The 23,429-nt window shown below is 40.8% G+C and overlaps 1 protein-coding gene and 1 long non-coding RNA gene across 2 annotated transcripts in view; one reads left to right on the top strand and one right to left on the bottom strand.

Annotated features, from left to right (window-relative positions):
* Nucleotides 1-23,429, top strand: part of b3glcta (beta 3-glucosyltransferase a) — a 64,320-nt gene that overhangs the window by 14,149 nt on the left and 26,742 nt on the right. Inside the window, exons 3-4 of the mRNA XM_047595226.1 lie at nucleotides 7,650-7,689; nucleotides 17,936-18,045. Of these exons, the coding sequence (XP_047451182.1) occupies nucleotides 7,650-7,689; nucleotides 17,936-18,045 (150 nt within the window). The remainder of the gene's footprint in view (nucleotides 1-7,649; nucleotides 7,690-17,935; nucleotides 18,046-23,429) is intronic.
* On the bottom strand, nucleotides 9,658-22,867 carry LOC125014162. Its single transcript, XR_007113441.1, has 3 exons — nucleotides 22,724-22,867; nucleotides 17,818-17,937; nucleotides 9,658-9,733 (listed from the first exon to the last, which is right to left on the bottom strand). It is a non-coding gene; the product is annotated as an uncharacterized LOC125014162 (long non-coding RNA).

The raw sequence follows: 23,429 nt of genomic DNA, 5'->3' as shown, positions 1-23,429 counted from the left end.
TTTTTTGCGGTCTGGTCTCCTCTGTTGGCAACAGTTCGACGGTGCTTATGAAAACAAGGCCGAATCCCTCAGAGTGCGGGCTTCTGACAAAGTGAGAGTGCCCCCGTTGAACTATTCCACTGTGTGAAAAATGAACAGTAAACAACGATTACCCCATCAACTTTACAGAATAACCACACAAGAGAGGATCCGCGTGGAACAAGTGGAGTTTTGGGGACGCTGAAGTCAGTGCCACAGACTCACCTTTCTATTCATGAAAAAGAAGTTAGCTTGTCCTGATAAAAAATAATAACAAAAAAATGTATAAATAAAACTTGGAGTCACAAGGCTAATAATGATGCTAAAACATATGTATGAATAAAGTAGCTGTTGCACTGATAGGAGGACTAACCTCATCCGTATTTGAAGATATGAGCTCAGGGAAATCAAGAGCTCTACAAATGGTGATTATTCTTTAGCACAGCCTGGACAACAAAAAACCCTTTTCAGCCGCTCCGAGTGTCTCCATATCAAAAACTGCTCAGACTGAATTGTAGATTAAACCCATCTTGCAGGAGTTAAATATTCAACCCTTTGTAATTTATCATGCTAATTACATTTCTTTGCAAACGTGAACTCTAAATGCAGTTGCATTAGTCTTTCATTCTCACTTTTTTTTTTGGATTATTAATAAAGCTGAGCTCACTAATCGTTGCTATGGATACCATCTGAAGCTATAACCAGCCACGTCTAATTACAGGTTTAAGTTGTCTTGACTGGACGGATGTTATTGCTCACTGACATTTGTTTTGTTTGGCTGCGTGGTAAAAATGAGAAACGGCAGCTGTAGCTGTTAGCTAACTGCGCACAGCGCTCCCCGCACTGTACTTGTGCCTCCTCAAGGAGAACGGGGACTTTTTATGATGAGCAGAACAAATCAACATCAAGTGAATCTGTCAGGGAGGTCCCTATGGTTTGATTACTTCTTCTGTGTTTGTCACGGAGGCAGAGGGAATAAGAACCTCTGTAGCTCCGTTACCTTCTTATTTATCTTACTTTTACTAAAAAGATAAGGTGGCTGATATTTTTATATGCAAAGCAATAAGTTGGTCTCTACCTTCTTACATGTCTGTAGTGTATATGGCCCATTGGTTCCTACTGTTAACTACAGGTTGCGTGACTCAGGTGGACTGTTATGTGATGGAGTTGACACCGACTAGTCTCTGATGACATCACTAACAAGAGCACAGCGGAAATGAATGCTTTGCAACAATGAAATCTATATTCATGACCTGAATACATATGCTGAGAGCAAACAGCATGCACTACATATTGTGCGTTGCATAAAGGTATAGTCTTTATAAAAACAGGCAGCAACTCAGCCCCATCAATAGCACTTTGATATAGAGTAAGATGGTATCGTATAACTGAGTTTTTTTTTTTTTTTTTTTTTTGGATTAGTAAATTAAATGAGGAGGGGATCGTTGGGAAAACTTTACATCATCTGGACTCTTCTCAACAACATGGTACACACGAATCCATTTCAAGGCAGTTTACTTTTTCATGAAGGCAAAAGTTAAAAATAAAGTCCTAATTTCAAGCTGTAATGTGAGGATTTGCTGCTCTTTCTGTGTTATTTAAGTATGAACTCAATGCTCTTGGGGCTTTGTATTCCTACTTTCAATTTTTCTTTTCCTTTTAAAAAAAATAATAACTGCAAACAAATGGCCAATCAATAATAAGAAATTATAGCCACAGTCCAAGTCCTGTAATTGAATATGGTGAGAGTAATAATCTGTTCTTACAAAGCAGCTGTTGAGCCCATCACGGTGCATGTTGTTTGCAATGGTTGGTGTCAATAAGAGCCGGCCAACCGTTGCAAGCTGCTTTTTTTTCTTTTGCTTTCCTAATTTCCAGTTGAAGCCAACAAATGCAGAAGAGGTGCTGTGAGGCAGACCTGAGAAGAATGGCCTGCCGATGCTCGCAAGGCAGCAGACGTTTCAAGTCATTAAGTCATTACACATGAAGAGGTTTTGCTTGTGTCTGAAAAATGATTATTGAATGAAATTTAATCTGTCGGTTCTCTCGGCCCCCCCCGGTGGAGGGATACAAAAGGCGTTTTTAATTCTTAAAACCACCCGATAGATCTGAAGGCATCCAGAAAATGAAGCTGACAATTTTCAGTCACTCCTCTCCCTGGTTAATGTAAATATAGAGTGAAAAACATTAATAGAAGCGTTATTCCAGACGCTCGTGTGACTCGTGTCAACATCACACATTCTCCTTTCACATGTCAAAATTGAGAAAATCCTGCAACCTTGAATCATTGTTGCCGTCAGTGAACAGAAAGCTAATGTGACCTGACGGGTCACTCACATCAGTGAAGCGTCTGCGCCCTTAGGGACTGTGTAGATGTAGCAGGGGGCAGCAGCTCTGCTGTCTGTATGTGAAGAGCTTCCAAATCAAACGCGGGGATCAAAGGGCTGTCATTGCGGGTGTCCTTGATTATGTAACCGTCGCACTATATAGTCGGAGCAGCATCGTTCTCGAGGATTTTACACTTGTATGCCTCGGCCGAGTGCACCTTCGCCGGTGTTGAATTTCACGCGGTACGATCTTCCCGTCCGTCTGCATCAACGTTGTGGTGTCTGAGATCAAAAGCGCTCAAGGGATGGTATAACTAACCCCTTCAGATGGACAGTGTAGGGCTCATAGCAAATTCTTTTTAACACCTATGGGTGTCTGGATCCCCCTGCAAATGGCTGACAGCCAGCTGTCAGATGGGATTACAGAGAGCGCTACCTGCGTGTGGAATCGCACAAGGCCAAAGAGAGCTGGGCTCTGCGAGCTGAGACTAATTAATCTCTGGGTAACGGTAAAAAAAAAATGATGTGACGTGATATGAGTTCACTCTGCTGTGGAATATTAGATCATTTACTGGAGAAAGATTTGTTGTCCCTGTGTCACCCAACTTCAGAGGAGTAATGAAGTGCAACCCAGGAGCAGGATTTAGAAGGAATTTTAGGTACTCATTGACCGTGTCGTTTACATGTGTGTTCATAGATGCGCCTTCAAATGTAAAAATACATTTAATGAAACATCTTCTTTAACCATATTTATTTACTACTTCCAATTATACTGACTGATTCACACATTGAGGAACGGTTAACTGAGGAGGTTGCAAACATTTGTATGACTTGCGTTAGGTGAGATTTAAGCAAAAGTTTCAGTCGCCATTGTTGAAAGTGAAGCAGGAAGCACTCTTTTTAAAATAGAGTGAGCCAGATTGACGGGCACACCAGTATAAAAGTATAAATGACTTGCACCGGTGTAGGATGTGTGTGTAGATGACCCCAGTGCTCTAAAAGAGCCTTTACCTCCTGAAATCCGAGCTTTTATTTGGTATGTACTTTCAATTCCTCCAAGACATTTGGGATTAGTAGGACCTAAGACGCATAAAAACTAACCATTTTGAACTGGAAGTAGTAGTTTTTCAAAAAACCAACAATGTCCTCATATGTGGACACTGGGACTATTTCATTATTTATATTATAAAGAAGTCCCCAATTTGTAACATAATATAAAGCTGTTTATCTTAATACCTGAACATAACTGGGCACAGACAGATTTGCAAACCACGAAGCCCCAACATCCTCAAACGAGTCCTTGCTAATTAGGAAAAAATGCTAATTTGTTAAATTTGTGAGTCGTATCAAACTAGAAACGTTAATAAGCATAAATGAATACGTTTTAGCCTTTGCTACCACTAGATGGCAGACTAAAACATCCGCTAATAAGGACAGCGAGTTTAAATGAAGCAGAATAAGCTGCAATAAAACCTAAAACTTAACGTCCCCATATGAGGACGCAGGGTCTCAGGAGGTTAAAACCTTTGGAGAACATGAAGCTTCAGCTAGAAGGTGTAATTAAGAGAAGGGAAGAAGAGAAAATGAATGAACTCAAAATCTGTGTCAGCGGTATGTATTAATATGAGGAAGGCTGCTCTTTGCTCCTTTGATCCACTCAGGTTGACACTTCCCGCTGTTTGTTGTCTCTTCACTGAAGCCGAGGTTTAAGTCGTATTCCGTGTCCAGCAATGTGTGTTTCCATTGCATTTCAGTTTGATTGAAACATAAAATGTTTCCACCTCAGCCAGAGATAAAAATATGCTGCATTTATAATTTATGGCATTTCAAATCTGTCTTTTTTTTTATTATTATTATTTATTTTCACTTTGATGAAACATAAAACCTGGCAGATGGAAACGCGCCCACGGTAATAGAGTAACAGCTATTATATTACAGTTATAATATAGACATCAAGGAAGGACATTTGATATTACAAAAAAGAAACCAAATAAAACAATACATTCCCAAACCCATATCTCTCTTCAGTTTTTATTGATTTGACGCCCTCTGTTACAAGGCTAAATGCAGATAATGTGACATCACTGTGTAATATCTCAGTCTCGTCTACGGTACACTGGAGGTTAATCCATCCAGGTAAAGGGGAATTGTGAAGCTACCAGTCCAGATAATTTAAACAGGTGTTCAAACCTGAAAATAGATCTGCATGCGGATGCTTGTGGGGGCGTGCACAGGTGAGAAGATGAATAATAACCCAGGATCTGATGAGTTTGAAGGCTAGAGAGAGGTTGCAATCTGCACAGGTTTGAAGTTTATAATACTGCAACACAGTAGCATTTATATTATCCTCCATCACTGTCAGTGATCAGTAACATTAAAAAGTTATCTGCCAAGAATTTGTTTGTGCATGTGTCAGGTCAGTACTTTGTTGGATGATGTTGTATCACGGAAAGCTTGAGCCAGGTTCTGTTTTTTTCTTTCTATTTGCCAGAAGACCTGGTGTGTTTTTGCCCGAGGCAGCTGGGCCACGAGCTCTGCTGTGCCAAAACACTGGTCTAAGTGAAATGAATGAGGAGGCTCTTATTTTTTTCCTCTTCTCCCCCCCCCCCCCCTCTATCTCTCTCTCTCCCTGACTCAACAGAGCCTACATTACAACAGATCCCAACTCAGGAAAACAGCAGAACTTCACAAATTGATAGACGACAGTGAAAGAGCATCCGCCTAGATTTAGAGATTCCTCGTTAAAATCCATCAAATCGCATTAGTGCTCGTTCGGGGTTGTGTCTAATTATGCCGCAGACACGCATGCACGCGTTGCACACACACACGGTTGCGTACATGCAATCAATTTAATTGGTGATGTTTGACAGAGCAGTTAATTCCTCACAAAAGATGTCTTGATTTATTTTGCTTGACAGTCATAGAGCAGTGATTTACTGTTCCGTCTGTGCCCTGAGAGACGAGCTCTGCTGCAGGAGGCGGCGGAGTGAAAAACATGTGCCACTCCTGTCACAGCCACCACACACATCTGCACCCTTTCATTTGTTTTATGACTATGTTATAGTAGTGTTACCCTCTCTTTACAAGACTCTACTCTAAAGTATACATTCTCAAACTAAAGACATTTTTCTTTTTTAGATTGTAATAATTCTCCTTCATGTGAGGTGCATTTATGTCACTCCTCTCTTAAGTTAAGCAAGTTATTTCAAATGAGTACTGTCTGATGTGATGAGACGGATGCCTGGTGGGCATGACTAACGTTACAGAGTCCAATTAAGCTGACGTGCTCACTGAATCAAATCACCGTGATATGATCTTGTCTGCCCCTGCATATATTCGCCTCTAAATCTGATCACCTGGAAAAAATAAAGTGAAGAGGGAGAGCATTGCTCATGCACAAATCCTTGCCGGGAATATACACTATATTGCCAAAAGTATTCGCTCATACGTCCAAGTAACTGAATTCAGGTGTTCCAGTCACTTCCGTGGCCACATGTAAGTGATATATTGTGGTATTCCAGTGTGGTACTGTGATAGGATGCCACCTGTGCAACAAGTCCAGTCGTGAAAATTCCTCACCACTGAATATTCCACAGTCAACTGTCATTGGGTTTATAACAACGTGGAAGTGATTGGGAGTGACAGCAGTCCATATGATGACAGTGTGGGGTCAACGGATGTTGCGGCACAGAGGTCGCCAACTTTCTGCAGAGTCAGACCTCCAAACTTCATGTGGCCTTCAAATTAGCTCAAGAGTAGTACGTAGAGAGCTTCATGAAATGGGTTTCAATGGTGTAAAGCACACTGCCACTGGACTCTAGAGCAGAGCAGATGCATTCCCTGAAGTGACGAATCATGCATCTCCATCTGGCAATCTGATGGAAAGATCTGGGTTTGGTGGTTGCCAGGAGAACAATACTTGTATGACTGCATTGTGTCAAATATAAAGTTTTGTGGAGGTAGGGTTGTGGTGTGGGGTTATTTTTTATTTTTTTGGACTCTTAATTGAAGTGAAAGGAACTCTTTTGGACAATTCCTTGCTTCTGGCTTTGCACCATTGCACAAAGCAAGGTCCATAAAGACATTGATGATTGAGTTTGGTTTGACTGACCTGCACAGAGTCCTGACCTCAACCCGACAGAACACCTTTGGGATGAATTAGAGCAAAGACTGTGTCTGACCTCACAAATGTGTTTCTGGAAGAATGGTCATAAAGTCCCATAAAAACACTCCTACACCTTGTGGAAAGCCTTCCCAGAAGAGTTGGAGCTGTGAGAGCTGCAAAGGATGGGCCAACGTATTATTAAACCCTACATATTATGGATGGGGTGTCACTTAAGTTGATACGCGTGTAAAGGCAGGTGAGCGAACACTTATATAGTGTGTATAGTGTTATATAGTGTGTAGTGCAATATAGTGTGTCTTTGTCGTGGCTGAACTTTCTCATTTGATACTTGTCAGTTTAGAATTTGATGAATTGTAGGAAAATGATGTGAAGTCACGGCAGAAACCAGAAGCTATTCAAGCGAAGGAAATTGACTAAATTAATAGGTTATTCTGTAAAATTGGTGGCCCTCTGAATGTGCTGAGATAGTGGGTTATATATAGGCTGGCTCATGCAACTGCACCGACTGTACCACACTGTAACCACTGTACCACACCCGCTGAGAGTGAATTTATGACTTAGTTAAGGTCTCTGAAGGCTGCAACAGCTTGCCGGTGAAATGATTGTTAGTCTAGAGGAAGTCATAAATCAAAACAGGTCTCGGTTTGTCATTATCTATTAATACTCTGCCGCTACCGCTCTAGAGCTCTGGAAACTGCCAGAACTGGCACGTTCTTGCCTTCTCCCAAGACTGAAAGATTTCCTCTGAAAGATGGAGGTAAAAGACAGCCCTTCAAAGTTTCCCCGGCTCGTGATTGATTTACTCATCCCTCCATGGTCTGCAGCGTGTGCTGACAGCTCTGGAGGTGCAACAGTGCTGGATCCCTTAATTGAGCTGAATGCTCAGGGTTTAAATGCTGCAGGCACAAAATCCACACAATTAGGAAGGACTAATGACGTGGGATATCACCCATTATTTCTCCAAATAACCCATGGGGGATTCCATATTTAGTATCACTAAGTCTTAATTAGTGGTGAGGAAGAGGAAATGGAGTGTTTAGCAGAAAACGAACATCTTCACACAAGCCAACCCTTCCACAGCTTCTACATCTTTTGTTAAAACCAAAAAACTGAATGTATGTAGGTCATTATTTGAAGACTGCAATGTGAATTATTAAAAAGTCTCTCTGTCTTTTCAGAGCCAAGATGATATGCATGTCATCCACAACAATCAACTTGGTAAGTCTTTTCTTTTTTTTTTAATTGGTATTAAAAATAAGACGATCTGGGGAAATAGGCTAAAGGGAGCCATGAGAATAAGGGGAACAAAATAACTAGTAAATACTAAGGGAGGACTTAAAATAAAATGGAGAAACACTCCATGACGTCACCATAGGGTTCCTGTAAGGCAGTTATGAAGCAGTGCCTGACTTAATGCCTAGTGCCTGGCCAACCTGTGACAGGACCCACCTGTCACTCAAAGCAGCCACACCCTTAATTGTGCATAACTTCAATTTAAACAGGTGAGTCATGTGAAACTGTTGTCATGAATTAGGAAATTCCGTATAGACACCAAAACCATTTAAACACGGTTGATTTCTATTGTAATTTGGACATTTTAACATGGAGGTTTATGGGGACTGACTCACGTTTACAGTCAACCTCAAGTGGCCGTTTGTGGAACTGATGTTTATGCTAATTCACGCTGGCTTTATGTTTTTTCAGGTTGCACCTTTGGTTCAAACCATAGACTTAATAAAATGTGGATAACTGATCTTCACAGCCATCTTTGTGAAAATAAAATGATTTGAGGTGTGCCTTAGTGTTTTAGTTTGGTGGCGCTTATGACATAGACTGCATCCAACCACGAGGTGGAGCTCTACCTGCTTTGGCTTCACTTTTATGTCCTTTTACCAGTAGCTGGTCATTATATCATGAAAACCTATATCTGCCACTTTAAACTTGATACAAAATAATATCACTAGAGAAAATCTAGTGTAAACTTGATTTTTAAAGTAAATTATACAAACATTCGACAGTCCTGTCTCATTGCCCAGCAACAGTAATTGTTAGAGTGCATTGTCAGGCATTGTCAGAAACTATTACACATCATGAAAGTATCCACACGTGTGTGTGTATTCATACTTGTATTAATTTGAATCCATTGTATTATTCTTGTCTTTGATAGTAGCCTACACGTGTTCAAAGCGGCTGCTCATAATGCGTGTCGTATTTTTGAACTCTGTTATTGTGTTTGATATTTCAGATCAGTCCACATCAGTGGAACTCATTTGTAATCTTGGATGACATTCAAAGAGAGGACTACTTTCAGTTTTAAGAGAGCAACGTGCTCAAAGAATTGAAATGCATCCTCTCCTTATAAAATCATGAATAGTAAATCTTGAATTGAAAAAACTAACGGACAGTGTGAAATTTAAAGGGCAAATTTGAGTAAGTGAAAATGGTAAAATGGGCTTTTCTCTGATTGCTGCTGTGAAAATTTCATTTTCGTACCTCGTAAATATAGTCCAATCTCTTCATCGATTTGACATCAACCAGGAATTTCACAAGTAGAGCAAATAAAAAGATCTCATGCATGCCTTTCATGCTTCAGGGGACTCATACAATCACCATCTGAGAGTGATTTGCAGGGAGCGGGCAGAGGAGTTTGGAGCCTGTTTTCTGGACCTTTGCCTGTTCATTCAGCTGGGTCACCACAGACGCAGTAGCACACAAAAGCAACTTCGTAATGCTCTCATTTGGCGTCTCGGCACATAGAGGAAATACATACAGACAGCTATCTGAAAAATGGGGCTACACTATCTGGCACTGCCATAGTAATTCCCTTTGTCACACCAGAAAAGCCACGCTCCCCTGCAGAGAGTGTTGTTTGTGGGCAGGAATTTTAAAGATGAATAAAGGAAAGTCTGACTTCCTATTGTTTTAACAATAGCAAACATCAAAATGTGTAGCGGCTTTATTTATTTTTAAAAAGAATGGCAACCTTTAAAAAGGGAATAGAGTACTCAAACTCCCAAAATACAGAAATATCTCATTCAAATCTCAGTGAAATAATTATTTATGTGCATTATGCACTGCAGATGTATCCACATAGTTACATGGCTCCAGAGTGAACAAGAAGCAGCGTGATCCCTCTGGCCGCGTTGCGCTGCATCTCACAGGGAGGTGAAACCTTGAAGGACGTCACCTGTTTATGTTTGCAAAATATGCGCATTCTCCTTCAAGGGCCAAGGCTTCAAGTCTCTGAATGTAGCTTAACCTTCTGAAATAGAATCAATAGAATAGAATCATTATTATCAAGATCTGATTCAGACCTTTATTGCCGCTCCACATTACCATGAAAACACATGTAGCACAAAGTAACTGTAAGTTCAGATATTGAAGCATTACACTAACACTACGTGGCATCGCTCATAGTTTATATTACGATATAGCAAAAATAGCAATTACACTCTTCAGCACCACGAAAACAATAAACATCATAATATTCTATGTCTTTTAGAGCCTGTAGCTGTCTAGATCCATCAGTTGGGTGGATTGGTTCATTTTCCAGACTTGCAGTGTGAAGAAGAAACAGCTGAAATTGATAAAAAATATGTTTTATATGCGCAGCGTCACAGCGGCAAAGTCTCAGTAATGAATAGTAATGCATGTAAAAAGAATTGAAGCAGCTTTATTATAAGATATTAAAGCGTTAAGACTAGACACAGTGCTGCTGGTCTGTGGTAAAAATGTGCAGTAAATGGAGGTAAAACAAGGATAGCGCCTCGGTTCAGACGTATTCATGTCTTGTCTGCCAAGTCTGGCTTTTTAATGAAGTGACTTCTTACATATCCTTAGCCTAATACCATAATAAGTCACATTTTGAACGACCCCTAGCTTGTCTGCTCAGGTACTGCAGGGGGGCGGCAAAATCTTTGGTTGATTAGACATTAATATATATATAATTTTCCCCCACAAACTCCCTCCAGAAATTTGAATTTCTTTAAAAACACATTAACATGAATCCAACATGTTTTAGTGAATGGATAAATAGGGTCAGCACAGAGCGCCACACTAGACCTGTCAATCTTAGCCTCCTGTGCACAGCAGACCCCGCCCCTATTGCTGCTCAGCCAATCACGAGGCCCAGTGCCCAGTGCAGCGCGGTACAGAAGCCAACTACTGAAGCCAAATGTCTTGGTGATTCACTGACGTTCCTACATTTAGTTCTGTTTGAAGTCAAAACTTGAATCTGTGCCCCCTGGTCTAACAGTGGGTCGAAAATGGCCGTTGCTTAATGCCATTGCTATTACCCTAACAATATTATATATGATGCAATCTCACACTCCACTGTAGGTAAAATGTTACCTACAGTACTTTGAGATGGTGTCTTTTAAACTGAATGTATTTCACTGAGTTAAAAGAGGCAGGAAGAGACGAGCAGACTATGAAATGTTAATGAAATCCAGCTAGTTGTAGTAGTGACTGTTGAGCTGATGACAAGCAGAAGCGTCTGATGCATCATACAGTTGATTGACGTATCCAGACACAGTTATACAAATGTTTTTTGCTTAGGTTTCGTCATCTAAATTCACCATGCTGATCGAGAACTGCAAGAAGAGCTAACTCCATCCGGACGCTAGAAATATTTTTATGTTATATATCTTGTTTCATTCAGAAACATATCGGCTGGGAAATATAAAAGAGGGTTTAGCAAACAGAGCATGGAAATTCCCAGAAGAGTCCAACCCAGCTTTATATATATATATATATATATATATATATATATATATATATATATATATGTGTGTGTGTGTGTGTACAAGAAAAATGACACCTTGACTGTAACCAAAATCTCATTGTTCTGGCTTTTCGTGCACTGACAATTCAATTCAATTAGAAGTCAGACAATTCCGCTTTTGAAATTGTGTTCCCTTTATGAGATGGTCTTTCTCCACTAATATAGAGGTAGAGAGTGGAGTGTGGAAAAACAAGTGCTCGTAAGTGAAGGTAAAAGAACGGATGGAATCACTGTATACGTGTGGGTAGAAACAAACCGTACAATCAAACCTTGTGAATTACATTATTGCTCTGGTGCTGTGATGGTTTGTTTCCTTCTCGTCTTTTCCTGTTATTTCGGTCACGACATACATACGTGTGCTTCAAAGAGCTGAATATAAATATGGAAATAAATTATGGCTTTTTGTTCTTATTGGAATGGCACTAATCTGATGTTTACAGGTGAAAAATAAATGGCTTCCAGGTTTATTAGTTTGTTTCTCTTTCTGTTTGGAGACAGAAACATGCACCAGGAAGCAGCAGGTGTAGAGAACTGTAGATTGCCGAAAGGTGGATTTTTCTGAATACTGTTAGTTGAAGACATAGGGCCAACTCTGTACTGGAGCAATTGGTATTGATTGAAAGCCCAGAATGGAAATCAGGTTATTACTATAGCAATAATTAACCCTAGGAGAGCAGTTGTGCTGCACACTGCAGCTATATTTTATTTATAGACCACAATGTGCACAAGATAAACACTTCTTTTATTTAGAATTCTGAACTGATAACTTTATTTTCCAGTGGCGGCACGTACTCTATAGGTAAATGGGATATGAATACATGCATCTTCCAAAAAATACAGCTTCCTGGAAATAAGAAATTATTATAATTATAAATAAAAATATGATAAATATATATAATCTATTTTCTCATCCGTTTGTGTACTGTAATGTGTAATGAATAGGCCTCATAAGCATAAATCTCGAAGTTGTTGGGCATTAATTGCGAGAGTTTCCTGAATTATTGATTCTAAGTGAGGTTTAAGGCACTCATTACTCTTCTGCAGAGTTGTCCATAGAGTCACGAACTCTGGAGAACCTCTAATGAGGGTGATTATCACAGGTTGGAGCAGTTTCTTTTTTTTTTTTTTCTCCCAAACCTTTGGGCTTTGTATCTGCACTGTGCTTATTTTGTATGTGTGTTTCCGTTTTACTACATCTTGGGAATTGTAATGAGCTGGTCCTTATAGGACAATGACTCTTATGGCTGCAACTCTTCTTATTTTTCTCCTGTTGCGGTTATAATGCACCGGCGCGCCTCTCTCTGCGGATTTGCTTCCATGTTTGACTCCTGTTCTGTCTTCCCCCTCCCCGATTTCTTCCTCTCTGTGTTGAGAGATATTTATGATACTGACCTTTTCAGCAGTAGGCTGAAAGTTAAATACACCATACTATCTATTGATATTGTGCAAGACAATTAAAAGGCTGTATTAATAGGGGAGGAAGGCTGATAGAAAATCATTTTCACTTGCTGCATGACACATTGGCCAGCGCTGATTCCCTGCGGGGAAGGTAAATTACTTTGATTCCTGAATCACACTCTCAGGAGCCTAAAAAGTTGGCTGTGTCGAAGCTCGGCTTCCAGATTGGATGTGGAGCGTGTGTCTGCGGATTGGCTGTTAAATCCTGGTGCTGGCTGGTGTGACGGTCATGGTTAGTTTGGTAAGAAAACTCCAACACAGTTTGCTTCAGCGCACTCTGTTTCTTGGAGGACTTGCTTTGGACATGACGAAGGGGAGGGAAGGAGGGGTTTTTTTTTTTTTTTTTTTAGGGAGAAGGATAACTCTGGGCCATCTTGTCTCGGGCACTCCAATGATGTGATTCATTGGAGTGTGGCAGGTTTTACACTAGCACAATGAGCTGCTAGATGGGGAGTTAGGTCTGCCGACTATGGAAATGAGCTATTGACATCCTCCGTCGTCTCTGACTGCGCGCTGGCAGGCTGAAGGGCTCTGGATCTGTCACGGCGGTTTCATTGTTCCCACAACAGCTTAATGGGCCCATCCGCAGAATCCTCTCACCCCTCTAGATTTTCGCAGACATTTGTCATTGAAATTACACCACTGATTTGCTCTCCGTACTTGTGCCTCCTTCGGAAATATTGAACCAGATTTATAATCTCCCCCAGACTTTGCGCGCATTCGTTGGTGGCGGCTTGTTGCCTTGCCGCGGATGCGTACTTATTCATCTGTGAGGGCAGAGATGCTGCGGGCTGAAATGTAACGTTCCTGTGACAGTTCCGGTGACTACACACACCTTCTCTGTGACTCTGATGCAGATGACAGTGCTGCAGGAGTGCCTAGAGGTCAGCGTGCTCTCGGCTCTTCTGCCACTTGGCAACATCTGCAGTCCTGCTCTAAGGATGTGTCACTATCGATTTGTGTCAGCGAGGGGGGACAATGCTACACTGAAGGAGCACGCGGTCTACATTTGTAAATGTTTGCCGCTCCTGCCTTTCCGCGTGAACGCACCTCCAAGTGCAAACACATTTTAGTTTGCTTCTTTAATCAGCCTGATTTCTCTATAAGCTCTCATATGCAGAGAGGAGTGAAGCAGAGAGTTCACGCTCAAAGGCTTCACGCAGAGTTTGCCATAGACCACATGGCGGTGGCCTTTAAAGAGTGGCTTCATGCTTTGAGGAAAGCATCAGATCAGAGAGGGAGAAGGAGGCAGAATTCTCCCGTGTCTCATTTCATCCAATATATTTCAAGGCTGATACAGTCTCTTTTTTCTCGTGGAGTGGTCTCTGTGGAATACTCAACGAGGAGAGATAAACGAACGCTAGACTCATGCTTTCTAGTTCCATCGACCTGGCTAAAATAAAATCATCCGTACTGATGGGACCCAGACTTCGGCTTCGCCTCCTCGTGAACCTTCAAGCCTCTTTCAGTCATAGAATATTATTTCCAGCCGGTTCGGGATCATTTCATAATTTCACTTGGCGAAGAACAATCTCACATCTTTATCCTCCTGTTAGATTGATGAGTTGATTGCATACTTTCACCTCTGGAGATACGGCTGTTAATGCAGTGACTAATACTGGGTCTAAGGATAATTACCTCTGTGAAAACTGTAAAAACATTAAACATTAGACTAACAACTGAGGTTAGATATTGCCAACAATAGAGAGGTGTTGTGAACCATGGTAGCATAACTAGGCTGCTGTAGCTATTATTCTTTGTTTTTGTTGTTGTTTTTTTCACTTTGCACTGTAGTCTGACATGCACCACCAAAATGCATTTCCTTGTTACATCTCCCACTGAAAATACAAACACACACTATCTACTACTCTTTTCTACATTTGGACTAAGTTCCGTATGTATTACAGTCTAAAACACATAAATTGCAGCACTCTTTTATCATGCAAATCCTATTAAACTAAGCCTTTCTCAAATATTTTCCCATATAACCTGATTTAGGTTTCATATGCGCCCACCGTTCATGACTGACTCAAGCTTTCTTTGAGAATTGTGTTTTAAAGATTGTCTAAGTTAACTAAATTCATTCTTTCTCCCATTTATCTTTTACACAGTTCACTCTTTATTCTTGCTACTTTTCTGCACTGTGTGTGCTATTGCAAACTGCAATTTCCCCACTGAGGGACAAATAAAGTCTTTTCAATTCTATTCTATAATCTGTAATTTCTTAATTTCTGCTTTTGCTTGGTAACTTAGGTAAGGCCTTCGCATGCCTTCGCACTAAGCTGTACAACTTTAATGAGTAGCTTAGGATACAATGCATGTGCAGCCAGTGGGTGCTTTTCCTCAAGGGGACTAGAGGACAAGGACTATGCAAGGGACTTCTATTCATGGCTGCAACAAGCACCTCACTTCTGTAATAATATTATAGCCTCCTGTACCTGTTAAAGTGGCTTCCAAGTGAAGCTTTGATCACACAACCCCAGGAAAAGACTGGTGTGAGGGGAGTGCATCGTGTTTGCCGTGTGACCAGCTTAGTTGTGCATGTTGGCATGCTACCATATTTAATTGGCATTAGACCCTGATGGGATTTCAATGTGTTCTTTGTTTCTTTTTTGCCATAAAAACCAAGCGACGTTTGGCACGGTAGTTTAAATGCTGGTATGACTGACGTTCCATTACATCCTGAGGGGGGCATCTATTTCTGTTCTAAAAATTTGTTGAGTGAATTTTCAAAGTACGACTTGTCTACTGTCTTATTTTGCCGCTGGTACAGTCGAGGTCCTGCTGTGACGATGGGAACAACATACAACTAACAATGATCTGCTGCATCTTTAGCGTCAAGTAGCAGTATCCTACCAATCATCCACCTATACACCCGTCCAGGCGTAACATTATGACCACCTTCCTGATATCGTGTGGCTCTCCCTTAGCAGAACATTATGTGATCACAAGATGGCCCTTGTTATTTACGTCTCCTGTCAGTGGTCATAATGTTACACCGAGCCCGGCAGCCGGCCTCCCAACACTTAAAAACTTCCTAAAATGCCTAAAATCGCAGTGCATTTCCTTCTCAAAATGTATTCTTTTCAAGTTAAAACTGAAAGTGCTTTGTGGCATCTTCGGCACCGGAGGCGTTGTTTAAAATCTTTAACCTATAATGAAGTACAGGTGGAGGTATTGATTGGGCCATTGCGCTGCCGTGAGGACTGAGGGAGCACAGCAAGGTGATTTTTACCTGAAAGGAGAAGGACACTGGAATGATAGAGGTGAAGGAAGAAGGGCACTATAACAGGATTTTTCCTTTTCCCCTTGTCCCCCTGTTGTTTGATGATTAATCGAAACCCATTAGTGTGGAGTCAAGCCCAGTGAATTCAGTTTTAATTAGTTTCTTTTTTTTTTTTTTTTTTTTACCCTTCATTCTCCTTTGCTTTGACATGGGGCACATATTATCTACACAATGACGGATTGGCAAACTGCTTATCTGATCTTGCTTTTAGTCTTGTAGCCGGCATTATTGCTTTACTGGGCAGTATCAAGAGGCCGGTGCCTCATCTGGGACTTTAAAACTCCGTGCTTTACGTGAAACCAAATGCACACACACGTAGCTGCTCATTTAGCACACTCAGCAGAAGGGCATTTAGAGGTGGAGTCGGGCTATTTGGTCTTTAAGCTCAGCTCTCAGGGGTTAGATCTGTTGGGAGATGGACATGCTGAGATTTAGCAAGTAATCCCTCCACTCCCCCCACCACCACCACTTCCCTCCCTCCTCCAGGGCCTCGGGATCAATGGGATCTTTGTTATGAGCTGGGCCGAGGAGCGACACACCCACCAACACTTAATTAAAAAGATTTGACACAGATACTGTACTCTGTGCTCTGTACATAATGCCTGCCCCTGACCCCGATGCTAATATCTGAACCCCGGACGGGACTAGGTTGGAGCGGTGTAATTTAGGCGGAGGCAATCCATCTAATCCTGCCATTGTCAGCACTCGCCCTTTCCCCTCTTGCCTCTTGCACATCTATCCCTAAGGGAAGACTCCAGACATGCCAGCAGTGACTGCTTTTTATTTATGTTTTGATACAATAAAGTGCACCTTGTCAGCAAATTTGCCGGAACATCGTGGGAAATTTGCTACCGGTAGTCATAATTTGTGACAAATTTATGGCTATATTCTATGCAAATACTTTAATTAAAATGTATGGGGCAAGTGAGAATTGCTTGGAGCGGATCACGTTGCTTGTTCGAGCTCCTGTTAATGAAAACATATACGCAAACACAACCTGCACAGCCCGTTACTGGAAGGTTTCTGAGCTGCCTGTCACAACTGGCAAATTCTGACATCTTTTCTTTTTCTTTTTCTTTTTTTTTTCTTTACTTCTTGCTGCACTTGATATTGGTTCCCAACCCACGGCTCTAAATCCTTGAAAAGCCCTTTTTGTTGTCGGTGTTGTTCGAGGCAGGTGCTGCAGACTTTATTTTGATTTATTTTGAAGGACGACGTACAGGATTTAGCAGTTGTCAGATGTAATTGTACAGAGCCAAAAACAAAATGACAGATTTTTTTTTTTTATTTCGTCCCCCCCCCCCCTCCGGTCTTTTGGTCTAGTTTTGACTGTGTTGGTCGTGAGGGCTTCGGGCTTTATGCAGACTTGTGAAGCCAATGTCATTCTTCACTGAGCTGTGTCACTATTGCTGCCCTGTAAACGGATTTCACACGAGGAGGAACTGAAGCTGACTCGATCAATTATAACAATGGAATCAAGCATGTTGTTAGCATGGAAGAAGCTGGTATAAGCATTTTTTTTTGTTGCAAACATTATTGAGCAAATCGCTCTCTGTTAACCTTGGCTTTAACATTACAGCCACAGTGCTGGGTTTTACTGACGGTGCAGATGTGTCACTCAGGCAGAAGTGGACAGCTGGGCTGAATCAACCTTTTGGGTGTTACGGCACCTCAGAGGAAGACTCCTCTGACTGCTAATCTTTTATTAAGTAAAACAGTCTGGGCTGTGACATTTGCATACTCTCCTTCCAAGCCAATTAAGCCCTTGATGTGCTGGTTATTATCACCCGGTCCAATAATGGAGATTAGCAAAAGTCACCTCAGTAATTCAGAATGTGGCTCTTATCTTGTCTTGCTCTCAGAAGGTCATCGATTGCCATGATCCCTTTTCACAGTATGCGCGCGCTCTCACATGTCCGTCCTTTGTGTTCCTCCAGACCTGCGGGAGATAGTCTTCGTCATCCAGAGCCAAAGCAACTCCTTCCATGTCAAGCAGGCGGAAAGGCGGAGAGCAGATTTACATAAGCAGGCGCGCAGTCTGACAGAGGTAAGATTCAAGATATTTTTCGCTCACGTGCTGTTATTTTCGCCCACAAAATAGCACATAAATATACATACGACATACACACTGATCAGGCGTGGCATTAAAACCATCTTGTGACAATTCAGTTTCCTGCTGGGAAACGTTTGCTCTTTCGTGTGGACATGTACCACCCACCTGGACCAGACCACCTCGTAGCAACGACTCTCCTTGATAATAATAATGTTCTGCCTGATCTGTGTGCACTGATCACAATCAGCATCTGATCACGAGTCCCCGTTTAGATGTTTATGCAGTTTATGTTAGCACATGGTACTACACATAACTTCGCCGCATAGAGCAAAACAACTTGCAGTTTTTGACACTACACATTACACGCTACTCATACATTTTAATACTCAACGATAATATGAGGAATTATTTATGGTGCCCACCAGATTAAACCCTTAGAATGCATTTAAGTCCAAAAGTAAAAAGTGTACTTTGAAATATGCAACAGTCTCGGCTCCTTGTGACATGCACTCAACTCATAATTTTATGTATTTAGAAAATGGAGACGTTTTTGCAGCTTTGATGTTTAGATATGTATCGCTCTACTCAACAAATCAAGTTTCAGTTCCGGGCCACTTTTAGGTAAATTTTTAATGAGAATTGCCGATCATCCAAAGGCATAAAAAATGTGAGAAAAAATGTTTTCTCAAGGGAAGTAAACTCAGCATTTAATGGAAATTTGTAAACTGTCAGTAAGTACGCAGGCGTTCTGTCAGAAGAAGGGAGGGAGGACATTTATAGGTCAAAATGCCCTTTGTTTCTTTTCATTAAATCTCTTAAGAGCTGGATGAAAGCTGATTAAACGCCTGAGTTACATTTTTTTTTTTGGTCAAATGGTGGATGCTGCATCACTAACTACAGTATTGCAGTAAATCGTCTGAAACAGCGGCTCGCGTTCACTCTGCCGAGAGACATATTTGTTTTTGTATTTCCGTGCTCTTGGATTTGTCACTGACTCAGAAACATTATGATGTTGTCTCAGTGTCCTCCGATGCTGGATGCTAAATATCTTTTTTTCTGCAGGACTGTACCGAACATTCAGTGACTCATTATTTCTCTGCTTAGTGGAGTTAGTGGTGTTTGAACGTTTCTGTCTCCTGTGAGCCTGGCAGCACCCATGAAATCATGCTCTCCACCTCCGTGGAAATTCTAAAATAAGAAATAAGAATGAGTATGTACTGAAGTTTGTTCCAGTGTTAGATGCCGACTTTTGCCATTTTCTGTTTCCCATAATAAATAGTGGCATCAATTTGTGCGAGTAGATAAGGTTTGTCATGAAAAGAATTGTTTACGCAAGTGCACATCGAATTTTATGAGATTAGACGGACTCACCGCATCATGTCGTGTTTGCATGTGTTATCTCAGAGGTGTTTGGCAGTTTAGCATCTGGTGCGTTTAGTCACGCAAACTAATTCCAGGAGGGGTTTTTAAAGAGACGACAGGCATAAGGATTGACACGCACAAACATTTGTGATTGAAATGTATCAATCAGTGCATCAAATCGTCTCTAGCCTACTAGGAAAGCACTCATGGAGCAAACTTAATCATCATAGCTGCAGTGTCCTCAAAATGGGCTTTTTTTTTTTTTTAATAGCAGGGAATATTAAAAATTAAATTTTTAATCTTGGTCTAGCTCGGCACACAGGATGATTTTACCCAGAGTTAAATTGGAAAAAGTACTGGAATTTATACAGCTGGAAACGCCAGATCGAAAACCGCAAATGCAAAAAGGAAGGAGGAGAAATTAAATATATATTTATATATGTAAATATAAGAATAGTTACTTTTCTGCTTCCAATTTCTAATAAATTATTCAAATTTGTCCTGAAACGCTGTCATGGTTTGATTAAGTCTAAGCACAAAAACAAGTCGGGGATTTATCTTTGTCTAAGTTAACATAACTTCCCAAAGGAACGATGATACTGATGAAAGGAAGACAATGAACTGTTGGGAGAAAACAGGAAATGAATAGTGTTCTGACTGCTGATAAAGTGGTGATTTGTTGACCCCTCCTTCCACCATGACCTCCTCCTCGCTCTACTAAAAGAGATTTAATTTACTCCTGACAGCTATGGCCCAGAATTCCTACAGACTTCACAGGTTTTGGCATTCAAACGTGAACAAATCTATCTTCATTATGACATTTAATGAGGAAATGATCCTACGAAAAATAAAAAATGTCGTGTCACAATGACATTTGCATTGTTTTTTCCAATAGTGGTAGTAATGGCTGCATTGCAGTAAGTGTTTTTTCAGTTTAATTAACGAGTTGATGGAAAGAAATTCCCTTAAATTCAGTGTTAAGCAAGCAACCATAACCAGAGTGGCCTAATTGACCATTTAAATTGGTTAGAATTGTAACTATTTCAATTTGTAGCCATGGTTAAATAGTTTTTAAACTAAAAACAGCAAAAATAAATAAATAAAAATGTGGTAGCTGTTCATTAATAAAGGATTTTCTGCTGGATTTCACAAGATAAAAGTACACACACGTGAAAAAAATCTGATTAAGGCACATCTAAAAAAAAAAAAAGGTAAATCACCATACCTCCTTAATCCAAACATAAGTTACATCTAGCTGTCTGTCACTCTCATCTTTGATGCACATCTCTGCTGTTTAACAGTCTGAGAGCATGTTCCTGGGTTACTAAAGGAAAGTGATCAAAGCCAAAGAGATTTGCTCAGTTTGTAGCTGTGCCGCGTGTTCAGTGCGGTTTGTTGTGTTACATTGCCACTGAGAGGTCTGTGCTAAGCCTTTAATGTATTGAAACCGTTTTTTAAAATACGTTCTAAGATGAGAAAGACGACGGGGACCAGCCCGGTCTGAAATAGTCAAAGCATTTAAGTTTAACTGATTCCTCTAACGGAAATATTGCAGACTTTGAGAAAATGTAGTTCAAATAGAAGTACTTGCATCACATATTTATGTATTTTAACCCAACCAACCTGAATGTGAAAGTAAACTGAGTGAAAGCAAAACTTCACTAAACATCCATCAGGTACAACATCAGGACCACCTTCCTAATATTGTGTAGGTCTCTCTTTTATCTCCAAACAGTTATGACTCATCAGAGAATGGACATGGACCTTCTGAGGGTGTCCTGTGTTACTAGTGGGGGTCTTTGGGTCATATGGGTTTGGGGAAAGGGCCTCCGTGTATCATTCTTGTGCCAGTGCATCTAGGGTTGCAAAGGGGTGGACAATTTCCGGTAAATTTCCAGAAACTTTCCATGGGAAGTTAAGATGGGGAATTTGGGAAAAATTCCAAATTGGAAACTTTCCATGAGAATGTATGGGAATTTAGGGGAATTATGGGGAATTTATGGGAATTAACTGTAAATTGGGGGTAATTTAAACTAACTGGATCATATCTAAACATAAATGTTATCACATTTGAGGTACCTACCACCACCATAATAAGCTAGCCTCTTAAATGGCAGATGAAATGAAAAATAGCTTACATTTAGCACCTATTTTTATTTAATATTTCCAAGTTAACCATCCATACTATTATAGATCAAATATATTTACCCTATAATATTATCAAAACTTTACTAGTACGTGGGCTCAAATGTGTGGCTTCAGTAGACTTGTGGCCTCCTCAATAGCCCTGCAGTAGGCAGTGTGCTGTGTGCATGTGACTGAGTGTATTTGAAGTAAATCAGGTTGTTTTAGACAAGAATATGCTACAATATATTTTCCCCAACTATATTTAAGTTCCCTGTTGAGGGCCAACCTCCAATTTTATAAATTTCAGATATATTCCTGTTAATTCCTGTTAATTCCTGTTAATTCCCATGGAAAGTTTCCAACTTTGAAAAATCCCTGAATTTTGCAACCCTAAGTGTATCCAACTAATTCCCAGAATTATGCAACCCTAAATGCATCCCACAGACTCTTGATTAGTTTGGGATCTGGTGAATTTGGAGGCCAGGTCAACACCTTCTACTGTTTTTCATGTTTTTTCGTGTTCCTTTTTGTGCGTGTGCTACCATCAAGGAGTGTCATTGTTATGGCGTGGTCGTGCCTGGTCTGGTCTAAGTACCACATGTCTAAGTAACATCCACACAAACCAGCTGCAAAAGTTTCCCAGCAGAACATTGAGTTGTCACAAGATGGTAAATGTTGTTGAAATAAAACATAAAACCAGCATGTCCATACAGGAATAAAACCCCGGAGTTATATTTTGACTTTATTCCCTGGAAGTCAGAAACGGGGTAGAATATGCTACTCAGAAGCATTGCAGAGGGTTAATTAGGTCCAGATTGAGAATTATCCACACACTGCAGATATTTTAAATTTTATCTCCGTCTGACTGAGCAAGGTTTTTGTCATTTCTAGAGATTTACACGCACGGGAACTTGTGTATTCTGTGTTGGCGCACAGCCCGTGTTCCTCCAGTCTGACATTCTGCCAGCTGGGAAAATCCACATTACATTAATACGGTATTGTTTGTCATTTAGCCAATGCTCATATCCACAGAGACACGCCAAGACTACTGCTACAATGAGATTAAACTAAACCCTGTGACAGCAGTTGTGGAATGTTTTTTAAATGCTTCGCTAGCGTTGTTTATTAATTCAAGGAGTGACTGCAGTGTTGAAAAAAAAAAAAATGTTTTCAATATTAATACCTGCATTTCCGTTAGCGATTCCGCCCTCGCTGGCTTGACTCCGCGGCCATCAAATGTGTCATTTTTTCGACTGCAGCTCATCTCTGAAGCGGTTTTGACAGGTGGCTTCTCCATCTTCCCTCCATATGTTTAAAACCAGTCCTGCTTCCCGTCCCTCTTTTGCAACCAGGTCTCAGTGACCTCCATTTTCTCCACAGCCACCAGGCAATCAGTGTCTCATTGGTTGCAAGCATGTCCCCGCAAGGGCCGGCTCTTATCTGATGATTAGGAGTTTGCAGCTTGCTCACAGCTGCCATAAAAGTATCCCCCTGTTCTTCTTGAATGCCTACTTTATCAGAAGAATGTCAATAGCTTTCGAAGCAAACACTCTGTTTGTGAAATTGCGTTATTATCTCAAGGCTCTGCTTCTTTGGTTTAACTTTTTTTCTTTTCCATGAATTGCTCTCTGGCTCTTCAGCGATGGAGTGAATGTCAAGTAGAGAGCAGCGTAATAAAACGCGGTTATGTGATTCGTTCTAAAATTAAACTTGTAGGTAATTAAATTGGACTCAATAAACCTCAGCTGACTAATAGGGACGTAAACAATTTCAGACTCATTGCCTAAATCAAACAGGCTGCCGTTAGACGGAGCGGCTGAGGGGAGACTGTTCTCCCTGACTTCCTGCATGATGAGTGGACCGTGCAGTAATGAACCACGGGGTCTTAA

This window comes from Mugil cephalus, chromosome 9 (assembly GCF_022458985.1).
Source record: "Mugil cephalus isolate CIBA_MC_2020 chromosome 9, CIBA_Mcephalus_1.1, whole genome shotgun sequence".
NCBI classification, from domain to species: domain Eukaryota; kingdom Metazoa; phylum Chordata; class Actinopteri; order Mugiliformes; family Mugilidae; genus Mugil; species Mugil cephalus.
The sequence above is the reverse complement of the archived record's forward strand: the minus strand, read 5'-3'. Positions and strand labels throughout refer to the sequence as shown.